The 21,416-nt window shown below is 43.3% G+C and overlaps 2 protein-coding genes across 2 annotated transcripts in view; both read left to right on the top strand.

Moving 5' to 3' along the window:
- The window catches only part of foxq2 (forkhead box Q2), a 74,065-nt gene that overhangs the window by 38,277 nt on the left and 14,372 nt on the right, over positions 1 to 21,416 (top strand). The gene's annotated exons all lie outside the window — the stretch shown is intronic.
- Positions 1 to 21,416, top strand: part of LOC306988107 (uncharacterized protein) — a 65,825-nt gene that overhangs the window by 36,782 nt on the left and 7,627 nt on the right. Inside the window, exons 7-22 of the mRNA XM_079592859.1 lie at positions 26 to 97; positions 511 to 582; positions 1,730 to 1,801; positions 2,078 to 2,149; positions 3,148 to 3,219; positions 3,653 to 3,724; positions 3,993 to 4,064; positions 4,669 to 4,740; positions 5,154 to 5,225; positions 5,650 to 5,721; positions 6,433 to 6,504; positions 7,248 to 7,319; positions 7,936 to 7,990; positions 8,440 to 8,547; positions 11,175 to 11,236; positions 20,719 to 20,802. Of these exons, the coding sequence (XP_079448985.1) occupies positions 26 to 97; positions 511 to 582; positions 1,730 to 1,801; positions 2,078 to 2,149; positions 3,148 to 3,219; positions 3,653 to 3,724; positions 3,993 to 4,064; positions 4,669 to 4,740; positions 5,154 to 5,225; positions 5,650 to 5,721; positions 6,433 to 6,504; positions 7,248 to 7,319; positions 7,936 to 7,990; positions 8,440 to 8,547; positions 11,175 to 11,236; positions 20,719 to 20,802 (1,173 nt within the window). The remainder of the gene's footprint in view (positions 1 to 25; positions 98 to 510; positions 583 to 1,729; positions 1,802 to 2,077; positions 2,150 to 3,147; positions 3,220 to 3,652; positions 3,725 to 3,992; positions 4,065 to 4,668; positions 4,741 to 5,153; positions 5,226 to 5,649; positions 5,722 to 6,432; positions 6,505 to 7,247; positions 7,320 to 7,935; positions 7,991 to 8,439; positions 8,548 to 11,174; positions 11,237 to 20,718; positions 20,803 to 21,416) is intronic.

Raw genomic sequence — 21,416 nt, 5'->3', positions numbered from 1 at the left:
TCTGTGTTTTGTTTCTGTTTCTCAGGGTCTTCATCAGCCCTTAACTTTGTCTACAGAGCAGAGTCAGCCTGTGTCTACTCACGGACCTTCTACAGAGGTTTGTCAATATATTTGTCTCCTGAATCTTGTCTGTCTGTCTGTCTCTCTTCCTGTCTGTCTGCCTGTATTTCTTTTTGTCTGTCTGCCTGTCTGCCTGTCTGTCTGCCTGTCTTTCTTCCTGTCTGTCTGTCTCTCTTCCTGTCTGCCTGCCTGCCTTTCTTTCCTGTCTGTCTCTCTCTCTTCCTGTCTGCCTGTCTTTCTTTCTGTCTGCCTGTCTTTCTTCCTGTCTCTCTTCCTGTCTGTCTGCCTGCCTGTTTCTCTTCATGTCTCTCTTCCTGTCTTTCTTCCTGTCTCTCTGCCTGCCTGTCTCTCTTCCTGTCTGTCAGTCTGTAATGTATTGAACTTTAGCAATAATCTATTAAACATTACATTTGTTATAAGTTTGTTCTGTGTTTTGTTTCTGTTTCTCAGGGTCTTCATCAGCCCTTAACTTTGTCTACAGAGCAGAGTCAGCCTGTGTCTACTCACGGACCTTCTACAGAGGTTTGTCAATATATTTGTCTCCTGAATCTTGTCTGTCTGTCTCTCTTCCTGCCTCTCTTCCTGTCTGTCTGCCTGCCTCTCTTCCTGTCTGTCTGCCTGCCTCTCTTCCTGTCTGTCTGCCTGTCTCTCTTCCTGTCTGTCTGTCTGTCTGTCTGTCTCTCTTCCTGCCTCTCTTCCTGTCTGTCTGTCTGTCTCTCTTCCTGCCTCTCTTCCTGTCTGTCTGTCTGTCTCTCTTCCTGCCTCTCTTCCTGTCTGTCTGTCTGTCTGTCTCTCTTCCTGTCTCTCTTCCTGTCTGTCTGTCTGTCTCTCTTCCTGCCTCTCTTCCTGCCTCTCTTCCTGCCTCTCTTCCTGTCTCTCTTCCTGTCTCTCTTCCTGTCTGTCTGCCTGCCTGTTTCTCTTCCTGTCTCTCTTCCTGTCTCTCTGCCTGCTTCTCTCTCTTCCTGTCTGTCTGTCTGTCTGCCTGTCTTTCTTCCTGTCTATCTGCCTGCTTCTCTCTCTTCCTGTCTGTCTGTCTCTCTTCCTGTCTCTCTGTCTGTCTGCCTGTCTTTCTTCCTGTCTCTCTGCCTGCCTGTCTCTCTTCCTGTCTGTCTGTCTGTCTGTCTGTCTGTCTGTCTGTCTCTCTTCCTGTCTGTCTGTCTGTCTGTCTGTCTGTCTCTCTTCCTGCCTCTCTTCCTGTCTGTCTGTCTGTCTCTCTTCCTGTCTCTCTTCCTGTCTCTCTTCCTGTCTGTCTGCCTGCCTGTTTCTCTTCCTGTCTCTCTTCCTGTCTCTCTTCCTGTCTCTCTGCCTGCTTCTCTCTCTTCCTGTCTGTCTGTCTGTCTGCCTGTCTTTCTTCCTGTCTATCTGCCTGCTTCTCTTTCTTCCTGTCTGTCTGTCTCTCTTCCTGTCTCTCTGTCTGTCTGTCTGCCTGTCTTTCTTCCTGTCTCTCTGTCTGCCTGTCTCTCTTCCTGTCTGTCAGTCTGTAATGTATTGAACTTCCTGTCTGTCTGTCTCTCTTCCTGCCTGTTTGCCTGTCTTTCTTCCTGTCTGTCTGTCTCTCTTCCTGTCTCTCTGTCTGCCTGTCAGTCTGTAATGTATTGAACTTTAGCAATAATCTATTAAACATTACATTTGTTATAAGTTTGTTCTGTGTTTTGTTTCTGTTTCTCAGGGTCTTCATCAGCCCTTAACTTTGTCTACAGAGCAGAGTCAGCCTGTGTCTACTCACGGACCTTCTACAGAGGTTTGTCAATATATTTGTCTCCTGAATCTTGTCTGTCTGTCTGTCTCTCTTCCTGCCTGTCTGCCTGTATTTCTTTTTGTCTGTCTGCCTGTCTGTCTGCCTGCCTGTCTCTCTTCCTGTCTGTCTGTCTGTCTGTCTGTCTGTCTGTCTCTCTTCCTGCCTCTCTTCCTGTCTGTCTGTCTGTCTGTCAGTCTGTAATGTATTGAACTTTAGCAATAATCTATTAAACATTACATTTGTTATAAGTTTGTTCTGTGTTTTGTTTCTGTTTCTCAGGGTCTTCATCAGCCCTTAACTTTGTCTACAGAGCAGAGTCAGCCTGTGTCTACTCACGGACCTTCTACAGATGTTTGTCAATATATTTGTCTCCTGAATCTTGTCTGTCTGTCTGTCTCTCTTCCTGTCTCTCTTCCTGTCTGTCTGCCTGCCTCTCTTCCTGTCTGTCTGCCTGTCTCTCTTCCTGTCTGTCTGCCTGTATTTCTTTTTGTCTGTCTGCCTGTCTGTCTGCCTGTCTTTCTTCCTGTATGTCTGTCTCTCTTCCTGTCTGCCTGTATTTCTTCTTGTCTGTCTTCCTGCCTTTCTTTCCTGTCTGTCTCTCTCTCTTCCTGTCTGCCTGTCTTTCTTTCTGTCTGCCTGTCTTTCTTCCTGTCTGTCTGCCTGTCTTTCTTTATGTCTGCCTGTCTTTCTTCCTGTCTGTCTGTCTTTCTTCCTGTCTGTCTGCCTGTCTTTCTTCCTGTCTCTCTTCCTGTCTCTCTTCCTGTCTGTCTGTCTCTCTCTCTTCCTGTCTGTCTTTCTTTCTGTCTGCCTGTCTTTCTGTCTGTCTGTCTTTCTTTCTTCCTGTCTCTCTTCCTGTCTGTCTGCCTGTCTTTCTTCCTGTCTGTCTGCCTGTCTCTCTTCCTGTCTGTCTCTCTGCCTGTCGGCCTGTTTTTATTCCTGTCTGTATGTCTCTCTTCCTGTCTCTCTGTCTGTCTGCCTGTCTTTCTTCCTGTCTCTCTGCCTGCCTGTCTCTCGTCCTGTCTGTCTGCATGTATTTCTTTTTTGTCTGTCTGCCTCTCTTCATGTCTCTCTTACTGTCTGTCTGCATGTCTTGCTTCCTGTTTCTCTTCCTGTCTGTCTGTCTCTCTTCCTGTCTGTTTGCCTGTCTTTATTCCTGTCTGTCTGTCTCTCTTCCTGTCTCTCTGTCTGTCTGCCTGTCTCTCTTCCTGTCTCTCTGTCTGTCTGCCTGTCTCTCTGCCTGCCTGTCTCTCTGTCTGCCTGTCAGTCTGTAATGTATTGAACTTTAGCAATAATCTATTAAACATTACATTTGTTATAAGTTTGTTCTGTGTTTTGTTTCTGTTTCTCAGGGTCTTCATCAGCCCTTAACTTTGTCTACAGAGCAGAGTCAGCCTGTGTCTACTCACGGACCTTCTACAGAGGTTTGTCAATATATTTGTCTCCTGAATCTTGTCTGTCTGTCTGACTCTCTTCCTGTCTGTCTGCCTGTATTTCTTTTTGTCTGTCTGCCTGTCTGCCTGTCTGTCTGCCTGTCTTTCTTCCTGTCTGTCTGTCTCTCTTCCTGTCTGTCTGTCTCTCTTCCTGTCTGCCTGCCTGCCTTTCTTTCCTGTCTGTCTCTCTCTCTTCCTGTCTGCCTGTCTTTCTTTCTGTCTGCCTGTCTTTCTTCCTGTCTCTCTTCCTGTCTGTCTGCCTGCCTGTTTCTCTTCATGTCTCTCTTCCTGTCTTTCTTCCTGTCTCTCTGCCTACCTGTCTCTCTTCCTGTCTGTCAGTCTGTAATGTATTGAACTTTAGCAATAATCTATTAAACATTACATTTGTTATAAGTTTGTTCTGTGTTTTGTTTCTGTTTCTCAGGGTCTTCATCAGCCCTTAACTTTGTCTACAGAGCAGAGTCAGCCTGTGTCTACTCACGGACCTTCTACAGAGGTTTGTCAATATATTTGTCTCCTGAATCTTGTCTGTCTGTCTCTCTTCCTGCCTCTCTTCCTGTCTGTCTGTCTGCCTGCCTCTCTTCCTGTCTGTCTGCCTGTCTCTCTTCCTGTCTGTCTGTCTGTCTGTCTGTCTGTCTGTCTGTCTGTCTCTCTTCCTGTCTCTCTGTCTGCCTGTCAGTCTGTAATGTATTGAACTTTAGCAATAATCTATTAAACATTACATTTGTTATAAGTTTGTTCTGTGTTTTGTTTCTGTTTCTCAGGGTCTTCATCAGCCCTTAACTTTGTCTACAGAGCAGAGTCAGCCTGTGTCTACTCACGGACCTTCTACAGATGTTTGTCAATATATTTGTCTCCTGAATCTTGTCTGTCTGTCTCTCTTCCTGTCTGTCTGCCTGTCTGTCTGCCTGCCTCTCTTCCTGTCTGTCTGCCTGTCTCTCTTCCTGTCTGTCTGTCTGTCTCTCTTCCTGTCTGTCTGTCTGTCTCTCTTCCTGCCTCTCTTCCTGTCTGTCTGTCTGTCTGTCTCTCTTCCTGTCTCTCTGTCTGTCTGTCTGTCTCTCTTCCTGTCTGTCTGCCTGTTTTTATTCCTGTCTGCCTGTCTCTCTTCCTGTCTGCCTGTCTGCCTGTCTTTCTTCCTGTCTGTCTGTCTCTCTTCCTGTCTGTCTGTCTCTCGTCCTGTCTGTCTGCCTGTATTTCTTTTTGTCTGTCTGCCTCTCTTCATGTCTCTCTTACTGTCTGTCTGCCTGTCTTTCTTCATGTCTCTCTTCCTGTCTGTCTGTCTCTCTTCCTGCCTGTTTGCCTGTCTTTCTTCCTGTCTGTCTGTCTCTCTTCCTGTCTCTCTTTCTGCCTGTCAGTCTGTAATGTATTGAACTTTAGCAATAATCTATTAAACATTACATTTGTTATAAGTTTGTTCTGTGTTTTGTTTCTGTTTCTCAGGGTCTTCATCAGCCCTTAACTTTGTCTACAGAGCAGAGTCAGCCTGTGTCTACTCACGGACCTTCTACAGAGGTTTGTCAATATATTTGTCTCCTGAATCTTGTCTGTCTGTCTGTCTCTCTTCCTGTCTGTCTGCCTGTATTTCTTTTTGTCTGTCTGCCTGTCTGCCTGTCTGTCTGCCTGTCTTTCTTCCTGTCTGTCTGTCTCTCTTCCTGTCTGCCTGCCTGCCTTTCTTTCCTGTCTGTCTCTCTCTCTTCCTGTCTGCCTGTCTTTCTTTCTGTCTGCCTGTCTTTCTTCCTGTCTCTCTTCCTGTCTGTCTGCCTGCCTGTTTCTCTTCATGTCTCTCTTCCTGTCTTTCTTCCTGTCTCTCTGCCTGCCTGTCTCTCTTCCTGTCTGTCAGTCTGTAATGTATTGAACTTTAGCAATAATCTATTAAACATTACATTTGTTATAAGTTTGTTCTGTGTTTTGTTTCTGTTTCTCAGGGTCTTCATCAGCCCTTAACTTTGTCTACAGAGCAGAGTCAGCCTGTGTCTACTCACGGACCTTCTACAGAGGTTTGTCAATATATTTGTCTCCTGAATCTTGTCTGTCTGTCTCTCTTCCTGCCTCTCTTCCTGTCTGTCTGCCTGCCTCTCTTCCTGTCTGTCTGCCTGCCTCTCTTCCTGTCTGTCTGCCTGTCTCTCTTCCTGTCTGTCTGTCTGTCTGTCTGTCTCTCTTCCTGCCTCTCTTCCTGTCTGTCTGTCTGTCTGTCTGTCTGTCTCTCTTCCTGCCTCTCTTCCTGTCTGTCTGTCTGTCTGTCTCTCTTCCTGTCTGTCTGTCTGTCTCTCTTCCTGCCTCTCTTCCTGCCTCTCTTCCTGTCTCTCTGCCTGCCTGTCTCTCTTCCTGTCTGTCAGTCTGTAATGTATTGAACTTTAGCAATAATCTATTAAACATTACATTTGTTATAAGTTTGTTCTGTGTTTTGTTTCTGTTTCTCAGGGTCTTCATCAGCCCTTAACTTTGTCTACAGAGCAGAGTCAGCCTGTGTCTACTCACGGACCTTCTACAGAGGTTTGTCAATATATTTGTCTCCTGAATCTTGTCTGTCTGTCTCTCTTCCTGCCTCTCTTCCTGTCTGTCTGCCTGCCTCTCTTCCTGTCTGTCTGCCTGTCTCTCTTCCTGTCTGTCTGTCTGTCTGTCTGTCTCTCTTCCTGCCTCTCTTCCTGTCTGTCTGTCTGTCTGTCTCTCTTCCTGCCTCTCTTCCTGTCTGTCTGTCTGTCTCTCTTCCTGTCTCTCTTCCTGTCTGTCTGTCTGTCTGTCTCTCTTCCTGCCTCTCTTCCTGTCTCTCTTCCTGTCTCTCTTCCTGTCTCTCTTCCTGTCTGTCTGCCTGCCTGTTTCTCTTCCTGTCTCTCTGCCTGCTTCTCTCTCTTCCTGTCTGTCTGTCTGTCTGTCTGCCTATCTTTCTTCCTGTCTATCTGCCTGCTTCTCTCTCTTCCTGTCTGTCTGTCTCTCTTCCTGTCTCTCTGTCTGTCTGTCTGCCTGTCTTTCTTCCTGTCTCTCTGTCTGCCTGTCTCTCTTCCTGTCTGTCAGTCTGTAATGTATTGAACTTCCTGTCTGTCTGTCTCTCTTCCTGCCTGTTTGCCTGTCTTTCTTCCTGTCTGTCTGTCTCTCTTCCTGTCTCTCTGTCTGCCTGTCAGTCTGTAATGTATTGAACTTTAGCAATAATCTATTAAACATTACATTTGTTATAAGTTTGTTCTGTGTTTTGTTTCTGTTTCTCAGGGTCTTCATCAGCCCTTAACTTTGTCTACAGAGCAGAGTCAGCCTGTGTCTACTCACGGACCTTCTACAGATGTTTGTCAATATATTTGTCTCCTGAATCTTGTCTGTCTGTCTCTCTTCCTGCCTCTCTTCCTGTCTGTCTGCCTGTCTCTCTTCCTGTCTGTCTGCCTGTCTCTCTTCCTGTCTGTCTGTCTGTCTCTCTTCCTGCCTCTCTTCCTGTCTGTCTGTCTGTCTCTCTTCCTGCCTCTCTTCCTGTCTGTCTGTCTGTCTGTCTCTCTTCCTGTCTCTCTTCCTGTCTGTCTGTCTGTCTGTCTCTCTTCCTGCCTCTCTTCCTGTCTCTCTTCCTGTCTCTCTTCCTGTCTCTCTTCCTGTCTCTCTTCCTGTCTGTCTGCCTGCCTGTTTCTCTTCCTGTCTCTCTGCCTGCTTCTCTCTCTTCCTGTGTGTCTGTCTGTCTGCCTGTCTTTCTTCCTGTCTATCTGCCTGCTTCTCTCTCTTCCTGTCTGTCTGTCTGTCTCTCTTCCTGTCTCTCTGTCTGTCTGCCTGTCTTTCTTCCTGTCTCTCTGCCTGCCTGTCTCTCTTCCTGTCTGTCAGTCTGTAATGTATTGAACTTCCTGTCTGTCTGTCTCTCTTCCTGCCTGTTTGCCTGTCTTTCTTCCTGTCTGTCTGTCTCTCTTCCTGTCTCTCTGTCTGTCTGTCTGTCTCTCTTCCTGTCTCTCTTCCTGTCTGTCAGTCTGTAATGTATTGAACTTTAGCAATAATCTATTAAACATTACATTTGTTATAAGTTTGTTCTGTGTTTTGTTTCTGTTTCTCAGGGTCTTCATCAGCCCTTAACTTTGTCTACAGAGCAGAGTCAGCCTGTGTCTACTCACGGACCTTCTACAGAGGTTTGTCAATATATTTGTCTCCTGAATCTTGTCTGTCTGTCTGTCTCTCTTCCTGTCTGTCTGCCTGTATTTCTTTTTGTCTGTCTGCCTGTCTGTCTGCCTGTCTTCTTTCTTTCTGTCTGCCTGTCTTTCTTCCTGTCTGTCTGTCTGTCTGTCTTTCTTCCTGTCTGTCTGTCTGCCTGTCTTTTCTTCCTGTCTCTCTTCCTGTCTCTCTTCCTGTCTGTCTCTCTCTCTTCCTGTCTGCCTGTCTTTCTTTCTGTCTGCCTTTAAAACAAAGTTACGCCACTGATTAGTTCGTAAATGTGTAGTCATACTACTGGACTGTCCCTCACATTAACCCATGCCATTAAAATGACTAATTTTCGTGTGTATAGGACCTGCAGCTGCAACTGCCTATATAACTTCGCAGGTCCTACCATGCCAGTGACGTCATCGAAATTGCCAGCGTTCTTATTCTCACAAACGCAGTTTTTGTTTTGCTTATAAAAAAGCTATATTGATATTTTTTATTTAAAAAATGTGTGTCATTTACTTTTAATTGTCATAAACAACACGTTATCAACGTTGATTATTTTCAGTTCAGTTCATCTTTAATGAAGGCTTCATTCTTCTGCAGGAAATAATATATGGTTCTCAGAAGCAAGTCAAGAAGCCAGCAAGTGCCTGTCAAGGTAAGATGGTTTATTACATTATATTACATGGCACTCTGGAATACTCTGTTGAAGCGTTCAATATTACTTATAAATTAAAATATTAAGGTGCCTAATAAATAACAAGATTTTATTTACAATTAAATAAAACAAATTGTATGTACATGGTATGTTTTAACTGTCTTTGCTTTAAATCAATCAGTATTTCATATGCAAAAGTTAACTCACTGCCAGCTAATAAACTTTATTGATGATCAATTACTGCATTTCACATGCTAAGAAAATATGCTAAACATCACAATGCCGAACAACTTTAATGGTATTGAATTCAAAATATTAGTATTGGAACTTCTACTTGCACTCAACCTATGCACTTGATTTGTCTAAACATTTACAGATTACTGAAATGTAATATTACATTTGCATAATGAACACATTAAATGATTAATTTCAGAAATTGTTTCGTTTAGGTTGTAAGACACATCAGCTTGTCAAAGAGATGATGTCATCTTTAAAAAAATGCTCAGTTTGTGATGGACCATTTTCCCCGCTGAAGTGGTGGGGGCTGAAATGTCAAGGTTAGTATTAAAATTCACATGCGACTTTTTCATGTTGACAGGTGTAATGGTAACAAATACATATATGGCAAATGAACAACATATTACATATATTTAGAAATTATAAAACCATGTTTGGCTTTCTGGCTTAAAGGTAAGAATTGTGATGACATACTATTTCCACATTAAGGGGAGCACAGGGAAAGTAATGGGAATATTTTCTAGCATTAGGGCTCATAATCATGGTCAGGTTACTATGCAACTTAAAAGGCATGTTATTAAGTAGGCATGAGAAAGCCAACTTGATGGAATTCGACTTGGGCCCCGTTTACACTAGTGGATTTTAGTTTTAAAACAGTAACGCCTATCGTTTACACTACTCTGTCGTTTTCCAACTTCGAAAATTGAGACTTTTGAAAACGCTGCAGTTGTGTTTCAGTGTAAACGGAGGAAAATGGAGACTTTGAAAAACGATGGCGTGGCTTCCCACATTCTCTCTGCATGTCCTTGACGACCGTGTAAACAACAATATCATGCGGATTGTTGAACCCATAGATATGTGTTGGTAGATTCCTCATTCGATCGTTTCAAGCACGCAGAGGTGTCTGCGATTTAATAGGGAATCTACATATCTATGGTTGTACAGTAGGTGGCCAACCAAAACGCCTACTACCGCCGCATGTACCGCCGCTGCAGGGCCACGGAGTTAACTTTAGTTCAGTCGCGTGTTAAAGTCGTTCACGAAACTACCGCCAGATGGCGCAAGGTTTCCAAACTGACTACAGTTTTGTTAAATAGAGATAAAATAACCAAATAAAACAACAATAACATTATAATATAACACATTTAAAAATTATTTGAAAAATAATTGAAATAACATTTTAGAAAGTTTATTTCAAATCTGTGAAATAAAATGTGCGTGATGACATCATCCTTAAAAAAACGAATTGTTACATAAGTTTTAGTGTAGGCCTATCACAAAAAGATTTTGCTACCATGCCAGTGACGTCATCGAAATTGCCAGCGTTCTTATTCTCACAAACGCAGTTTTTGTTTTGCTTATAAAAAAGCTATATTGATATTTGTGCGTGATGACATCATCCTTAAAAAAACGAATTGTTACATAAGTTTTAGTGTAGGCCTATCACAAAAAGATTTTGCTTTTGAGCTGTTTTCATACATAATTTCACCTATTGCACAAATTAAATGCTAATAGCCTGTTCTTCATCAGTTGGAGAAAAAAAAACATTAATCTGTAGGCTATAGGCCTACATAAAAATATTTTAACAAGTTTAATGAGTTTTCATACTTTGCTAGACTATTTAGATAATTCATTATCAGGCAGGCTATTAATATATATTTTTTCTGATGGACTTTTATTAGATTGTATTAATAATATAAATTGGAATGTTTATTTTGGTTATTTTATTTCTCATAACCTACAACTGATGGTCGTTAAGCCGTTAGCTATTGGTTCACAGAGCCGTAGATCAGTGACAAGCTACGCAATATCGCGTTCAGTTTCGCCTCATCAGTGATCTACAGCTCTGAACGAACTGGCGGTCCGTTTGAAAACAGCTGATGGAGATTTATTGCTAATCAAAGAACCAGCTTTACTGATGAGATGTGCATGAATATATCGAACGATATAGGCCTATATCGCCCAGCCCTAATCTTCAGACTGATCTGTCTTAGTGTGCTATATCTTTTCTAATTCAAAGTGATCATTATTATCACTTTGATTTCTTCCCTTGTTAGTGGGGAGCTTAGAGTGAGCAGAGCAGATCCGTGTCATTATGTAGTCTTTTGCAATGCACCTGTCAAAGGGAGCGATGTAATTTCCTCATTATCTTCCGCTGGGATGTTCCTGTGACAACGTAGTGTTACGTGTGCATCAGCAGATGTCACTTTTTTAATGTTATAAATGTCTTATTGTTGTTAGCATAACTGTTGAAAAATATCTATCTATCTATCTGTCTATCTGTATATCTATCTATCTATCTATCTATCTATCTATCTATCTATCTATCTATCTATCTATCTATCTGTCTGTCTGTCTGTCTATCTATCTATCTATCTATCTATCTATCTATCTATCTATCTATCTATCTATCTATCTATCTGTCTATCTATCTATCTGTCTATCTATCTATCTATCTATCTATCTATCTATCTATCTATCTATCTGTCTATCTATCTATCTATCTATCTATCTATCTATCTATCTATCTGTCTATCTGTCTATCTATCTATCTATCTATCTATCTATCTGTCTATCTGTCTATCTGTCTATCTATCTATCTATCTATCTATCTATCTATCTATCTGTCTGTCTGTCTGTCTGTCTGTCTATCTATCTATCTATCTGTCTATCTATCTATCTATCTATCTAGTTATCTATCTATCTATCTATCTATCTATCTATCTGTCTATCTATCTGTCTATCTGTCTATCTATCTGTCTATCTGTAGCAACGACAAACACTCAAACTTTTTTATCTAGTTGTTATTACTGTTGTTCATTTGCATGGACAGCTTCCTGTGGTAATGTTTATTGTAATATCCAAATACGTGTTATTTTAGGTTTACTAATAAGTGCTTTGTTTTATTTATGAATTTTCCTATTAAACATTATATTTTCTTAAACAGTGTGCACTACTACATGGCATGTGTACTGTTACCATAAAAAAGAAGAAATGCAAAACAGTTGGGTAAGTACTCTATTTTTGTGACATTCAAAGCATTTGACACTCTCAAATACAGAGAAGTGAGACAAACAGACCACCATTTATAACATTACCTTTTAGTTTAGTTGAATTTAATGTTAAATAGTGTTGTCACGATACCAAAATTCTGACTTCGATACGATACCAGACTAAAATACCTTGATACCGATGCTGAATCGATACCATGGGAAAAAAACAAAAACAGTAAAAGTAATTGAAAAATATGACAGAACTTACAATTTTATAAATTAATTTAAAAAAAAACTTAAAACTCTGTTCCTGCCCTGCTTTTTGACCTTCCCCTTCCCCTATAATAATAATTACATGCCAGTGTGTACTTCCTTACAAAGATGTTTGCAACATTTACATTATTATCAATTGTTAACATTTGCTAACCTTTCACAATTCTGAACAGGTTTGGGATGACCAAAATATTATTTCATGAAACGAGTTATTTAATAGCCTATTTTTAAAATGTAATTTTATAATTACAATATAGATATTTAATTTAATTTTATCTTTGCTATTAAAAATAAGCAAAAAAGCTAATTACATACAATATGACATACTATGAGACAAATAAAATAAACAGTGCTTCGTTTCTTTTTTGAATACTGTTAAGTGTACTGTAGCTGAAAAAAATAAAGTCTTCACTCTATAAATGAACTATAGACTGATTCTTAATAAATAGATCAAATTTATTCAGTCAAGCATTGGGTGATTGTCTATTTTCTGTTGTTTAATTTACATTAATCACACAGAATATTAGGCTGCTGGTCCGGCCCTTTAAGACCTAAACGCTACCCAATGAAACATTATTTATTTTTACAAACGGTTTTCGTTCACTAAAGACATACCCGACTGTGTTTACGTGAATACTCGCCAGGACGTACGTTTTACCAAGAATTTTCATTATTCAATCCTAATAATGCGCGAAAGAGAACTGAAGTCGCGATCGCATGCTGTGTGAAAGTGTGAAAGGCATGTGCACGGTGCGCTTCAGGTCTAAGCCGGCAGCGCAAGCACGTCCCGCGCTTTATTTTCTCACGTATATTTCGCTGTGTGTATATATTTTACTGTTCTGCTTCCGTCGTTTAGTGAATGTAAAGTGGAAGCAGAGCTCTGCACACACACACACCCTGACTCCGGCTGTCACACATCAACGCAAAATTAAGAAATACGGCTCTTATTATTTAGAGTGCTGTCACTCTTAAATTACCGGTACTAATAAAATGTAGTATCCTACCGATTTTAATAGCTGGGTATCGCGATACCTTTCTAGTACCGGTATATCGTGCAACACTAATGTTAAATTAATAACTAAATCATATATTTTAGCATCAAAGTAACATGGTAAAGTATAATGGCCAACCCTGATGAACGCTGAACTTTCAAATCATATGAATAGTTCATCCAAATATGAAAATTATTTTACAGTTTACTCAACTTTATGTCATACATGCCAAATGTACAGGTCCTTCTCAAAAAATGAGCATATTGTGATAAAGTTCATTATTTTCCATAATGTAATGATAAAAATTAAACGTTCATATATTTTAGATTCATTGCACACCAACTGAAATATTTCAGGTCTTTTATTGTTTTAATACTGATGATTTTGGCATACAGCTCATGAAAACCCAAAATTCCTATCTCAAAAAATTAGCATATCATGAAAAGGTTCTCTAAACGAGCTATTAACCTAATCATCTGAATCAACTAATTAACTCTAAACACCTGCAAAAGATTCCTGAGGCTTTTAAAAACTCCCAGCCTGGTTCATTACCATAGATTATGGTGTAATTTTCATTTTTGGATGAACCATTTGTGTGAAGATGCATGTGACTTAATATCTGCTCAACACATGTATATACAAAGGTGATGTGTCTGACTTTTATAACTGCGCACACTACCCAATATCATTGTCCATTGCAATGTTTCACTGTAGACATTGCCTGATGCCAGTTTGGTACACATCGCCCAACCCTATCCAAAATGCTTGTTTATCAAGCCATTATGGATTATCAGTGAGATAAATTGCTAACTCAGGAGTTTCCAAAAGAAAATGTTGTACATTGCAATGCTTCAATATGGTGTCATTGTAATGCTTTATGTGTGTGTTATGTATGCCTTACTATTTGTTTTGTAATCTTTGAATTAGAATGAAACTGAAACAAGTGAAGAGGACATATCAGATAATGATCTAGAATATGTTCCAGCTTCAGAAACCGATTCAGAAGATGATGAACCACCAAGCAGATTGGCAAAATCTACAGTTCTGGCAGAGAAAGAATTGTCAATGATGGATATAAGTCACATCAGTGGAATAACTGCAAAGGAAACATCCGCAAACACAACAGACTCAACATCTATTGCAAAGAAGGGATTGAATTTCTGCTTTGTTTGCAAAAAAGCTAATTTTAAAATAGCTAGACATTTTAAAGTTCATGTTAAGGAAAATGCAGAGATCGCCAAAGCTTTGAGTTTCCCTGCAGGCTCAAAAAGTAGAAAGGAGTGCCTAGAGAAACTTAGAAACAAAGGGAACTTCATACATAACTGTGAGGTGCTGAAAGATGGAGCTGGTTCGCTTAAAGTCAAAAGAAGAGCCCAGGGTGGCTTTAAAAAATATGAATATTGTCTCCATTGTAAGGGCATGTTTTTGAGAGCAGAGCTATGGAGACACATGAAAAGGTGCCCTTCAAGACCAACGGACCATGACCACCAAGGCAGGAAGAGAATACTTGGCTTAGCATCAGTAGCCAAATCAACATGTTCAAGCGCTGTTGAAGAAGGGGTACTGAAGATGTTAAGCCGCATGCACGATGATGAAATTGCTGCACTTGTTCGCAATGACTTTTGCCTTTTAAGATTTGCAGAGTCCCTTTATAGTAAACATGGACACGATCCCTCAAAACATGACTATATTCGGCAAAAAATCCGCCAGCTTGGCCGATTTCTACAGACAATGCGCAAGAGGTCTCCAGTGCTAACTTTAGAGGATGCGGTTAAACCATCAAATTTCCTGAATGTGATTGAGGCTGTGAAGAAAACTGCAGGGTTTGATGAGAACAAAAACACCTATAAGACTCCAAGTCTTGCATTAAAAATCGGCCACTCCCTGTTGAAAGTAAATGACATAATTCACTGCCATGCCCTCATGGCTGAAGATGAAAACCTAGTGAAGTCCTCAGATGCTTTCCAAAAGCTTTATCGGGCCAAGTGGTCTGAATACATTTCACACAGTGCTTTAAACACGATTAGTGATTTAAAATACAACAAGCCAGCAAAACTTCCACTCACCGAAGACATCATGAAGCTTAACAAGCATCTTGATGTAAAGACAAAGTCAGCAACTGCAGCACTGGAGAAGGCAGCAACACCACAGAATTATTCTAATGTTGCAAGAACAACGCTGACCAAGATTGTGCTTTTCAATAGGAGACGAGTAGGAGAAGTTTCAAAAATGAAGCTTAAAAATTTCCTGGAACGAGATTGTTCAATTACACAGAAAGAAATGAATTTATCGGAGTATGAACAGAAATTGTGCATGTACTTTGAGCGGGTCGAGCTCAAGGGAAAAAGGGGAAGAAAAGTGGCAGTCTTGCTGACTCCTGAAATGACGAAGTCCTTAAATCTAATGATTATGAAGAGAGAGCAGTGTGGTGTGCCCAACAAGAACGAGTATTTGTTCGCCGTTCCTCACTGCCTCACATGCTACAGGGGACATCAATGTCTCAGGAAGTTTGCAGATGAATGTGGTGCCCAAAAACCTGATTTTTTAAGATCTACTCTGCTGAGGAAAGAAATGGCAACTACTTCTCAGATGTTAAATTTAAAGGACAACGAAATGGATCAGCTGGCGGACTTTTTGGGTCACGACATAACAGTGCACAGACAGTTTTACCGTCTTTCTGAGGCCACCATACAGAGTGCAAAAATTTCCAAGCTGCTTCTTGCCCTTGAGAAAGGAAAGCTGCATGAGCTACGAGGAAAAACGCTTGATGAAATTGGTGGTAAGTTAATACACAATTGAATATACTTACCTATTGCCCCTTTCCCTTTGGAATATACTTACCTGGTACTCTTTTCTCTTTGGAATATACTTACCTGTTACCCTTTTCCCTTTGGAATATTCTTACCTGGTACTCTTTTCTCTTTGGAATATACTTACCTGTTACCTGTTTCAATTTGGAATTACTTAACTGGTACCCCTTTACCTTTGGAATATATTTACCTGTTATCCATTTCCCTTTGGAACATGCTTACTATTTCCTTTGGAATATACTTACCTGGTACCCATATCCTTTGGAATATACGTACCTGGTACCCTTTTCTCTTTGGAACATACTTACCTGGTACCCTTTTCCCTTTGGAATATACTTACCTGTTACCTGTTTCAATTTGGAATTACTTAACTGGTACCCCTTTACCTTTGGAATATATTTACCTGTTATCCATTTCCCTTTGGAACATGCTTACATGTGCATGTACTTAACTGTTACCCATTTCCTTTGGAATATACTTACCTGGTACCCATTTCCTTTGGAATATACGTACCTGGTACCCTTTTCTCTTTGGAACATACTTACCTGGTACCCTTTTCCCTTTGGAATATACTTACCTGGTACTCTTTTCTCTTTGGAATATACTTACCTGGTACTCTTTTCTCTTTGGAATATACTTATCTGGTACCCTTTTCCCTTTGGAATATACTTACCTGGTACCCTTTTCCCTTTGGAATATACTTACCTGGTACCCTTTTCCCTTTGAAATATACTTACCTGTGTCACGAAACTGCTCCGAGACTAGAAGGTGAGATCCAAATACAGCTTTATTTGAAGTGTAATCCAGAATCGTAATCAGCACAAGCAAAAGGTCAAAGCACAGGTAGGCAGTCCAAACAAACAAACAAACAAACAAAACAGGCAGGGGTCAGAGGCAAAAGAGTAATCCACGGAACAGGCAAGAAATCCAAAAGCAGGCAGAGCAGGCGACCAGGGCGGAGCAGGCGACCAAGGAAGAGCAGGTGACCAGGGCGGATCAGGTAGCGCAGGCGACCAGGGAGGAGACGACCCTTCAGGCGGCCATGGCGGAGACGATCCTCGGGCTGCCATGGTGAAGAAGACCCTTCTGGTGGCCACGGTAGAACCGGCAGTTCAGGAGACCATGGCGGCGCGGCCTCTATGGTCCCATCGTGGGACCTACTGCCCCCCCTAAACATTTTCTTGGGGGCAGCTACGGGGTCATAGGCTGGAGCAGATACCGGCTCAGGAGCAGACACCGGCTCAGGAACGGGCTCCGGGGATGCGGTGGCCATCTTGTCCGAAGACACAGGCGTGGCGGTGGCCATCTTGTCCGAAGACACAGGCGTGGAGTCGGCCATCTTGTCCGAAGACACAGGCGTGGAGTCGGCCATCTTGTCCGAAGGCACAGGCGTGGAGTCGGCCATCTTGTCCGAAGGCACAGGCGTGGAGTCGGCCATCTTGTCCGAAGGCACAGGCGTGGAGTCGGCCATCTTGTCCGAAGGCACAGGCGTGGAGTCGGCCATCTTGTCCGAAGGCACAGGCGTGGAGTCGGCCATCTTGTCCGAAGGCACAGGCGTGGAGTCGGCCATCTTGTCCGAAGGCACAGGCGTGGAGTCGGCCATCTTGTCCGAAGGCACAGGCGTGGAGTCGGCCATCTTGTCCGAAGGCACAGGCGTGGAGTCGGCCATCTTGTCCGAAGGCACAGGCGTGGAGTCGGCCATCTTGTCCGAAGGCACAGGCGTGGAGTCGGCCATCTTGTCCGAAGGCACAGGCGTGGAGTCGGCCATCTTGTCCGAAGGCACAGGCGTGGAGTCGGCCATCTTGTCCGAAGGCACAGGCGTGGAGTCGGCCATCTTGTCCGAAGGCACAGGCGTGGAGTCGGCCATCTTGTCCGAAGGCACAGGCGTGGAGTCGGCCATCTTGTCCGAAGGCACAGGCGTGGAGTCGGCCATCTTGTCCGAAGGCACAGGCGTGGAGTCGGCCATCTTGTCCGAAGGCACAGGCGTGGAGTCGGCCATCTTGTCCGAAGGCACAGGCGTGGAGTCGGCCATCTTGTCCGAAGGCACAGGCGTGGAGTCGGCCATCTTGTCCGAAGGCACAGGCGTGGAGTCGGCCATCTTGTCCGAAGGCACAGGCGTGGAGTCGGCCATCTTGTCCGAAGGCACAGGCGTGGAGTCGGCCATCTTGTCCGAAGGCACAGGCGTGGAGTCGGCCATCTTGTCCGAAGGCACAGGCGTGGAGTCGGCCATCTTGTCCGAAGGCACAGGCGTGGAGTCGGCCATCTTGTCCGAAGGCACAGGCGTGGAGTCGGCCATCTTGTCCGAAGGCACAGGCGTGGAGTCGGCCATCTTGTCCGAAGGCACAGGCGTGGAGTCGGCCATCTTGTCCGAAGGCACAGGCGTGGAGTCGGCCATCTTGTCCGAAGGCATAGGCGTGGAGTCGGCCATCTTGTCCGAAGGCACAGGCGTGGAGTCGGCCATCTTGTCCGAAGGCACAGGCGTGGAGTCGGCCATCTTGTCCGAAGGCACAGGCGTGGAGTCGGCCATCTTGTCCGAAGGCACAGGCGTGGAGTCGGCCATCTTGTCCGAAGGCACAGGCGTGGAGTCGGCCATCTTGTCCGAAGGCACAGGCGTGGAGTCGGCCATCTTGTCCGAAGGCACAGGCGTGGAGTCGGCCATCTTGTCCGAAGGCACAGGCGTGGAGTCGGCCATCTTGTCCGAAGGCACAGGCGTGGAGTCGGCCATCTTGTCCGAAGGCACAGGCGTGGAGTCGGCCATCTTGTCCGAAGGCACAGGCGTGGAGTCGGCCATCTTGTCCGAAGGCACAGGCGTGGAGTCGGCCATCTTGTCCGAAGGCACAGGCGTGGAGTCGGCCATCTTGTCCGAAGGCACAGGCGTGGAGTCGGCCATCTTGTCCGAAGGCACAGGCGTGGAGTCGGCCATCTTGTCCGAAGGCACAGGCGTGGAGTCGGCCATCTTGTCCGAAGGCACAGGCGTGGAGTCGGCCATCTTGTCCGAAGGCACAGGCGTGGAGTCGGCCATCTTGTCCGAAGGCACAGGCGTGGAGTCAGCCGACGTGACGTGAAGCTCAGTCTCTGGATCGGCCGACGTGACGTGAAGCTCAGTCTCTGGATCGGCCGACGTGACGTGAAGCTCAGTCTCTGGATCGGCCGACGTGACGTGAAGCTCAGTCTCTGGATCGGCCGACGTGACGTGAAGGTCAGTCTCTGGATCGGCCGACGTGACGTGAAGCTCAGTCTCTGGATCGGCCGACGTGACGTGGACAGTCTCTGGATCGGCCGACGTGACGTGGACAGTCTCTGGATCGGCAGACGTGACGTGGACAGTCTCTGGTTCTGGATCAGCAGACATGACGTGGAGATACTCAGACTTGGCCGGCATGAAGTGAAGAGATTCAGGAACGGCGGCCATCTTAGGATATGGCCCTGGATCGGTGGTCGCAGCAGGACCAGACCCTGGGACGGTGGTCTCGGCGGAACGAGACTCTGTTCGGGCGGCCCTCTTGGCAGTACGTGCTGACATCAGCGGTGGATCTGTCATGTTGGAAATAAGTCCTAGACGCCCATAGACCGATCTGGTGGCAGGCTTTATGGTTGGCGTGATGTGAAGATTCTCAGGCTGGGCAGGCGTGACGTGAAGATCAGACTGAGGGGATACTGCAGGTTCACGGAGCTCCTTCTCCTCCATGCCCACAGTAAATGATGAACCGCTCAACAACAGGACCAGGTCTATATACTGTTCTAATGTCCCGTGAGGATCATGGTTGGGCATCAATGACCGGAGCGGTTCAGATAATCCTCCGCGGAAAAAGATCATTAAGCACTCGGTGCTCATTAGCGTGAGATGTGCCAGTTCAATAAAATCTGCGACGTAGTCTTCGATGGACCGATTCTCCTGACGGAGACGCATGATTTGGACATCCGGACACATGTTGGCATGGCTGCTGGATCTCGGTGTGGCGAAGTTTTCTGTCACGAAACTGTTCCGAGACTAGAAGGTGAGATCCAAATACAGCTTTATTTGAAGTGTAATCCAGAATCGTAATCAGCACAAGCAAAAGGTCAAAGCACAGGTAGGCAGTCCAAACAAACAAACAAAACAGGCAGGGGTCAGAGGCAAAAGAGTAATCCACGGAACAGGCAAGAAATCCAAAATACCAAGAGACATGAAACCAGGAGAAACGCTCGGAAATGCAGTGCAACAACATACAAAACTTCGCAGTGAGTGATGGGGTGAACCAGGCTTATATGGGGTGAACTAAACAAGAAGATGAGATACAGATGAATGTGATAATGAGTGCTGATGAGTCCAGGCAGAGAATGATGGGAGATGTAGTCTGTGAGTGAATGATAATAGTCTTGATGTGGAGTGCCCTCAGGTGGCTCTCAAGGGCACTCCAGCTGGTGACCGTTACAACCTGGTACCCTTTTCCCTTTGGAATATACTTACCTGGTACTCTTTTCTCTTTGGAATATACTTACCTGGTACTCTTTTCCCTTTGGAATATACTTACCTGGTACTCTTTTCTCTTTGGAATATATTTACCTGGTACTCTTTTCTCTTTGGAATATACTTACCTGGTACTCTTTTCTCTTTGGAATATACTTACCTGGTACTCTTTTCTCTTTGGAATATACTTACCTGGTACTCTTTTCTCTTTGGAATATACTTACCTGGTACTATTTTCTCTTTGGAATATACGTACCTGGTACCCTTTTCCCTTTGGATTATACTTACCTCCCACTGCTTTACTGTTTAGCATTGTGTTTTATCTGCCCATGTTGTTAAACCATTCAGTTTGACTTTTACCCTTGTCTGATGTTGCTGTGTATTGTTACAATAATAAAACAGCACAATCATTGACCGGACAATGAGGGAGGCAAAAGCTCAACGGAACATTTTGTTTATGCTTAATTTCCTCATCCGTACATCCCTAATGAGTACAACTTAACCCCCTGGGGTTGGCAAACACAAATACGCATTTTGAAGCGTCTTCTCCTGATGACCCCAATAAGAACTTAAATTACACATTCAGTTTTGATCCTATAGACAAGAGCAATACAGCAATCGAATCTGTGAATCTGTGGATCTACTTTTATTTGTATACACATAATACCAACACAATTTTGTGCATTTAGAAAATGAAGAAAACAAACAGTTGTAGGCTGTCTGCCTTGTTTATTTATATTTTGTTTATATTTTGAACCTCTATTTTGCACATCAAAAACAGTGAGGGGGAGGAAATACAAAAGGAAAGGAAATGCCAAGTACATTATTTGCAACTACCCCCACTGTATGGTAAAGACTAGTTTTACCCAATATCACCTTGTAAGCATAAGAACCCAGCCACAATGAAGTATACGAAAGTTGGAATTTTGTTTTGACTGAAGATTGAATTGGTACTTTCCCATTGATTGTCCAGATTTCACAGATGATGATGACGACGATGAGGATGAGAGTGATGAAGATACAACCCTGGACACAGAAACTGCAGATGAAATTAATGGTATGTATTTTAAATGCTAACAAAAACGTTTTAGCATACTAGAGTAAAATTTTTTTTATTTCTTTTCCGTACTAACATGGTCTGCAATAGGTGAGGGTTTTTGTAATTATTTTTTAAACTATTTTTTTAGTGGGGTATGGGAGCACCTCTCTTCCCCTATATCAACAACCAGTGCACACACCCATGGTTAGATGAGTTTTTTATTTTTATTTTATTTGTGGTTAAAAAGTCAGTGTCCTGCTATACTTTCACTCATTGTAAGCATTGTAAGCCCACCACCGTTTCATTGGGACCACGTGTCACAATCAACTTTTAAAATCTTTTGCTTATTTCCACAATTTAAAATAAGCAGTGCTATTTTTTAATAGCAATGTAACGAGGCTGTATAAATCTCACATGCTTTAGAGTCATGGTGATGATGATCTTTCGTTTCTACATCCTATAATTATGTACCACCAAATTATCTTCAATTAAGGATCTTCCAGTCTGTGTGTGCTGCCTCTCTGCTATGAAAAAGTACAGTATTAAAGATTTGCAGATAATGCATGTATTATCACAACAGTAAATGCTGATTTTAACATTAACAGTCTAGAAATGACAAGGCTAAATGTTCC

This window comes from Phoxinus phoxinus, assembly GCF_949152265.1.
Source record: "Phoxinus phoxinus genome assembly, chromosome: 20".
In the NCBI taxonomy this organism is placed as follows: Eukaryota; Metazoa; Chordata; class Actinopteri; order Cypriniformes; family Leuciscidae; genus Phoxinus; species Phoxinus phoxinus.
Note: the sequence above shows the minus strand (reverse complement) of the source record. Positions and strands in the feature narration are given on the sequence as shown.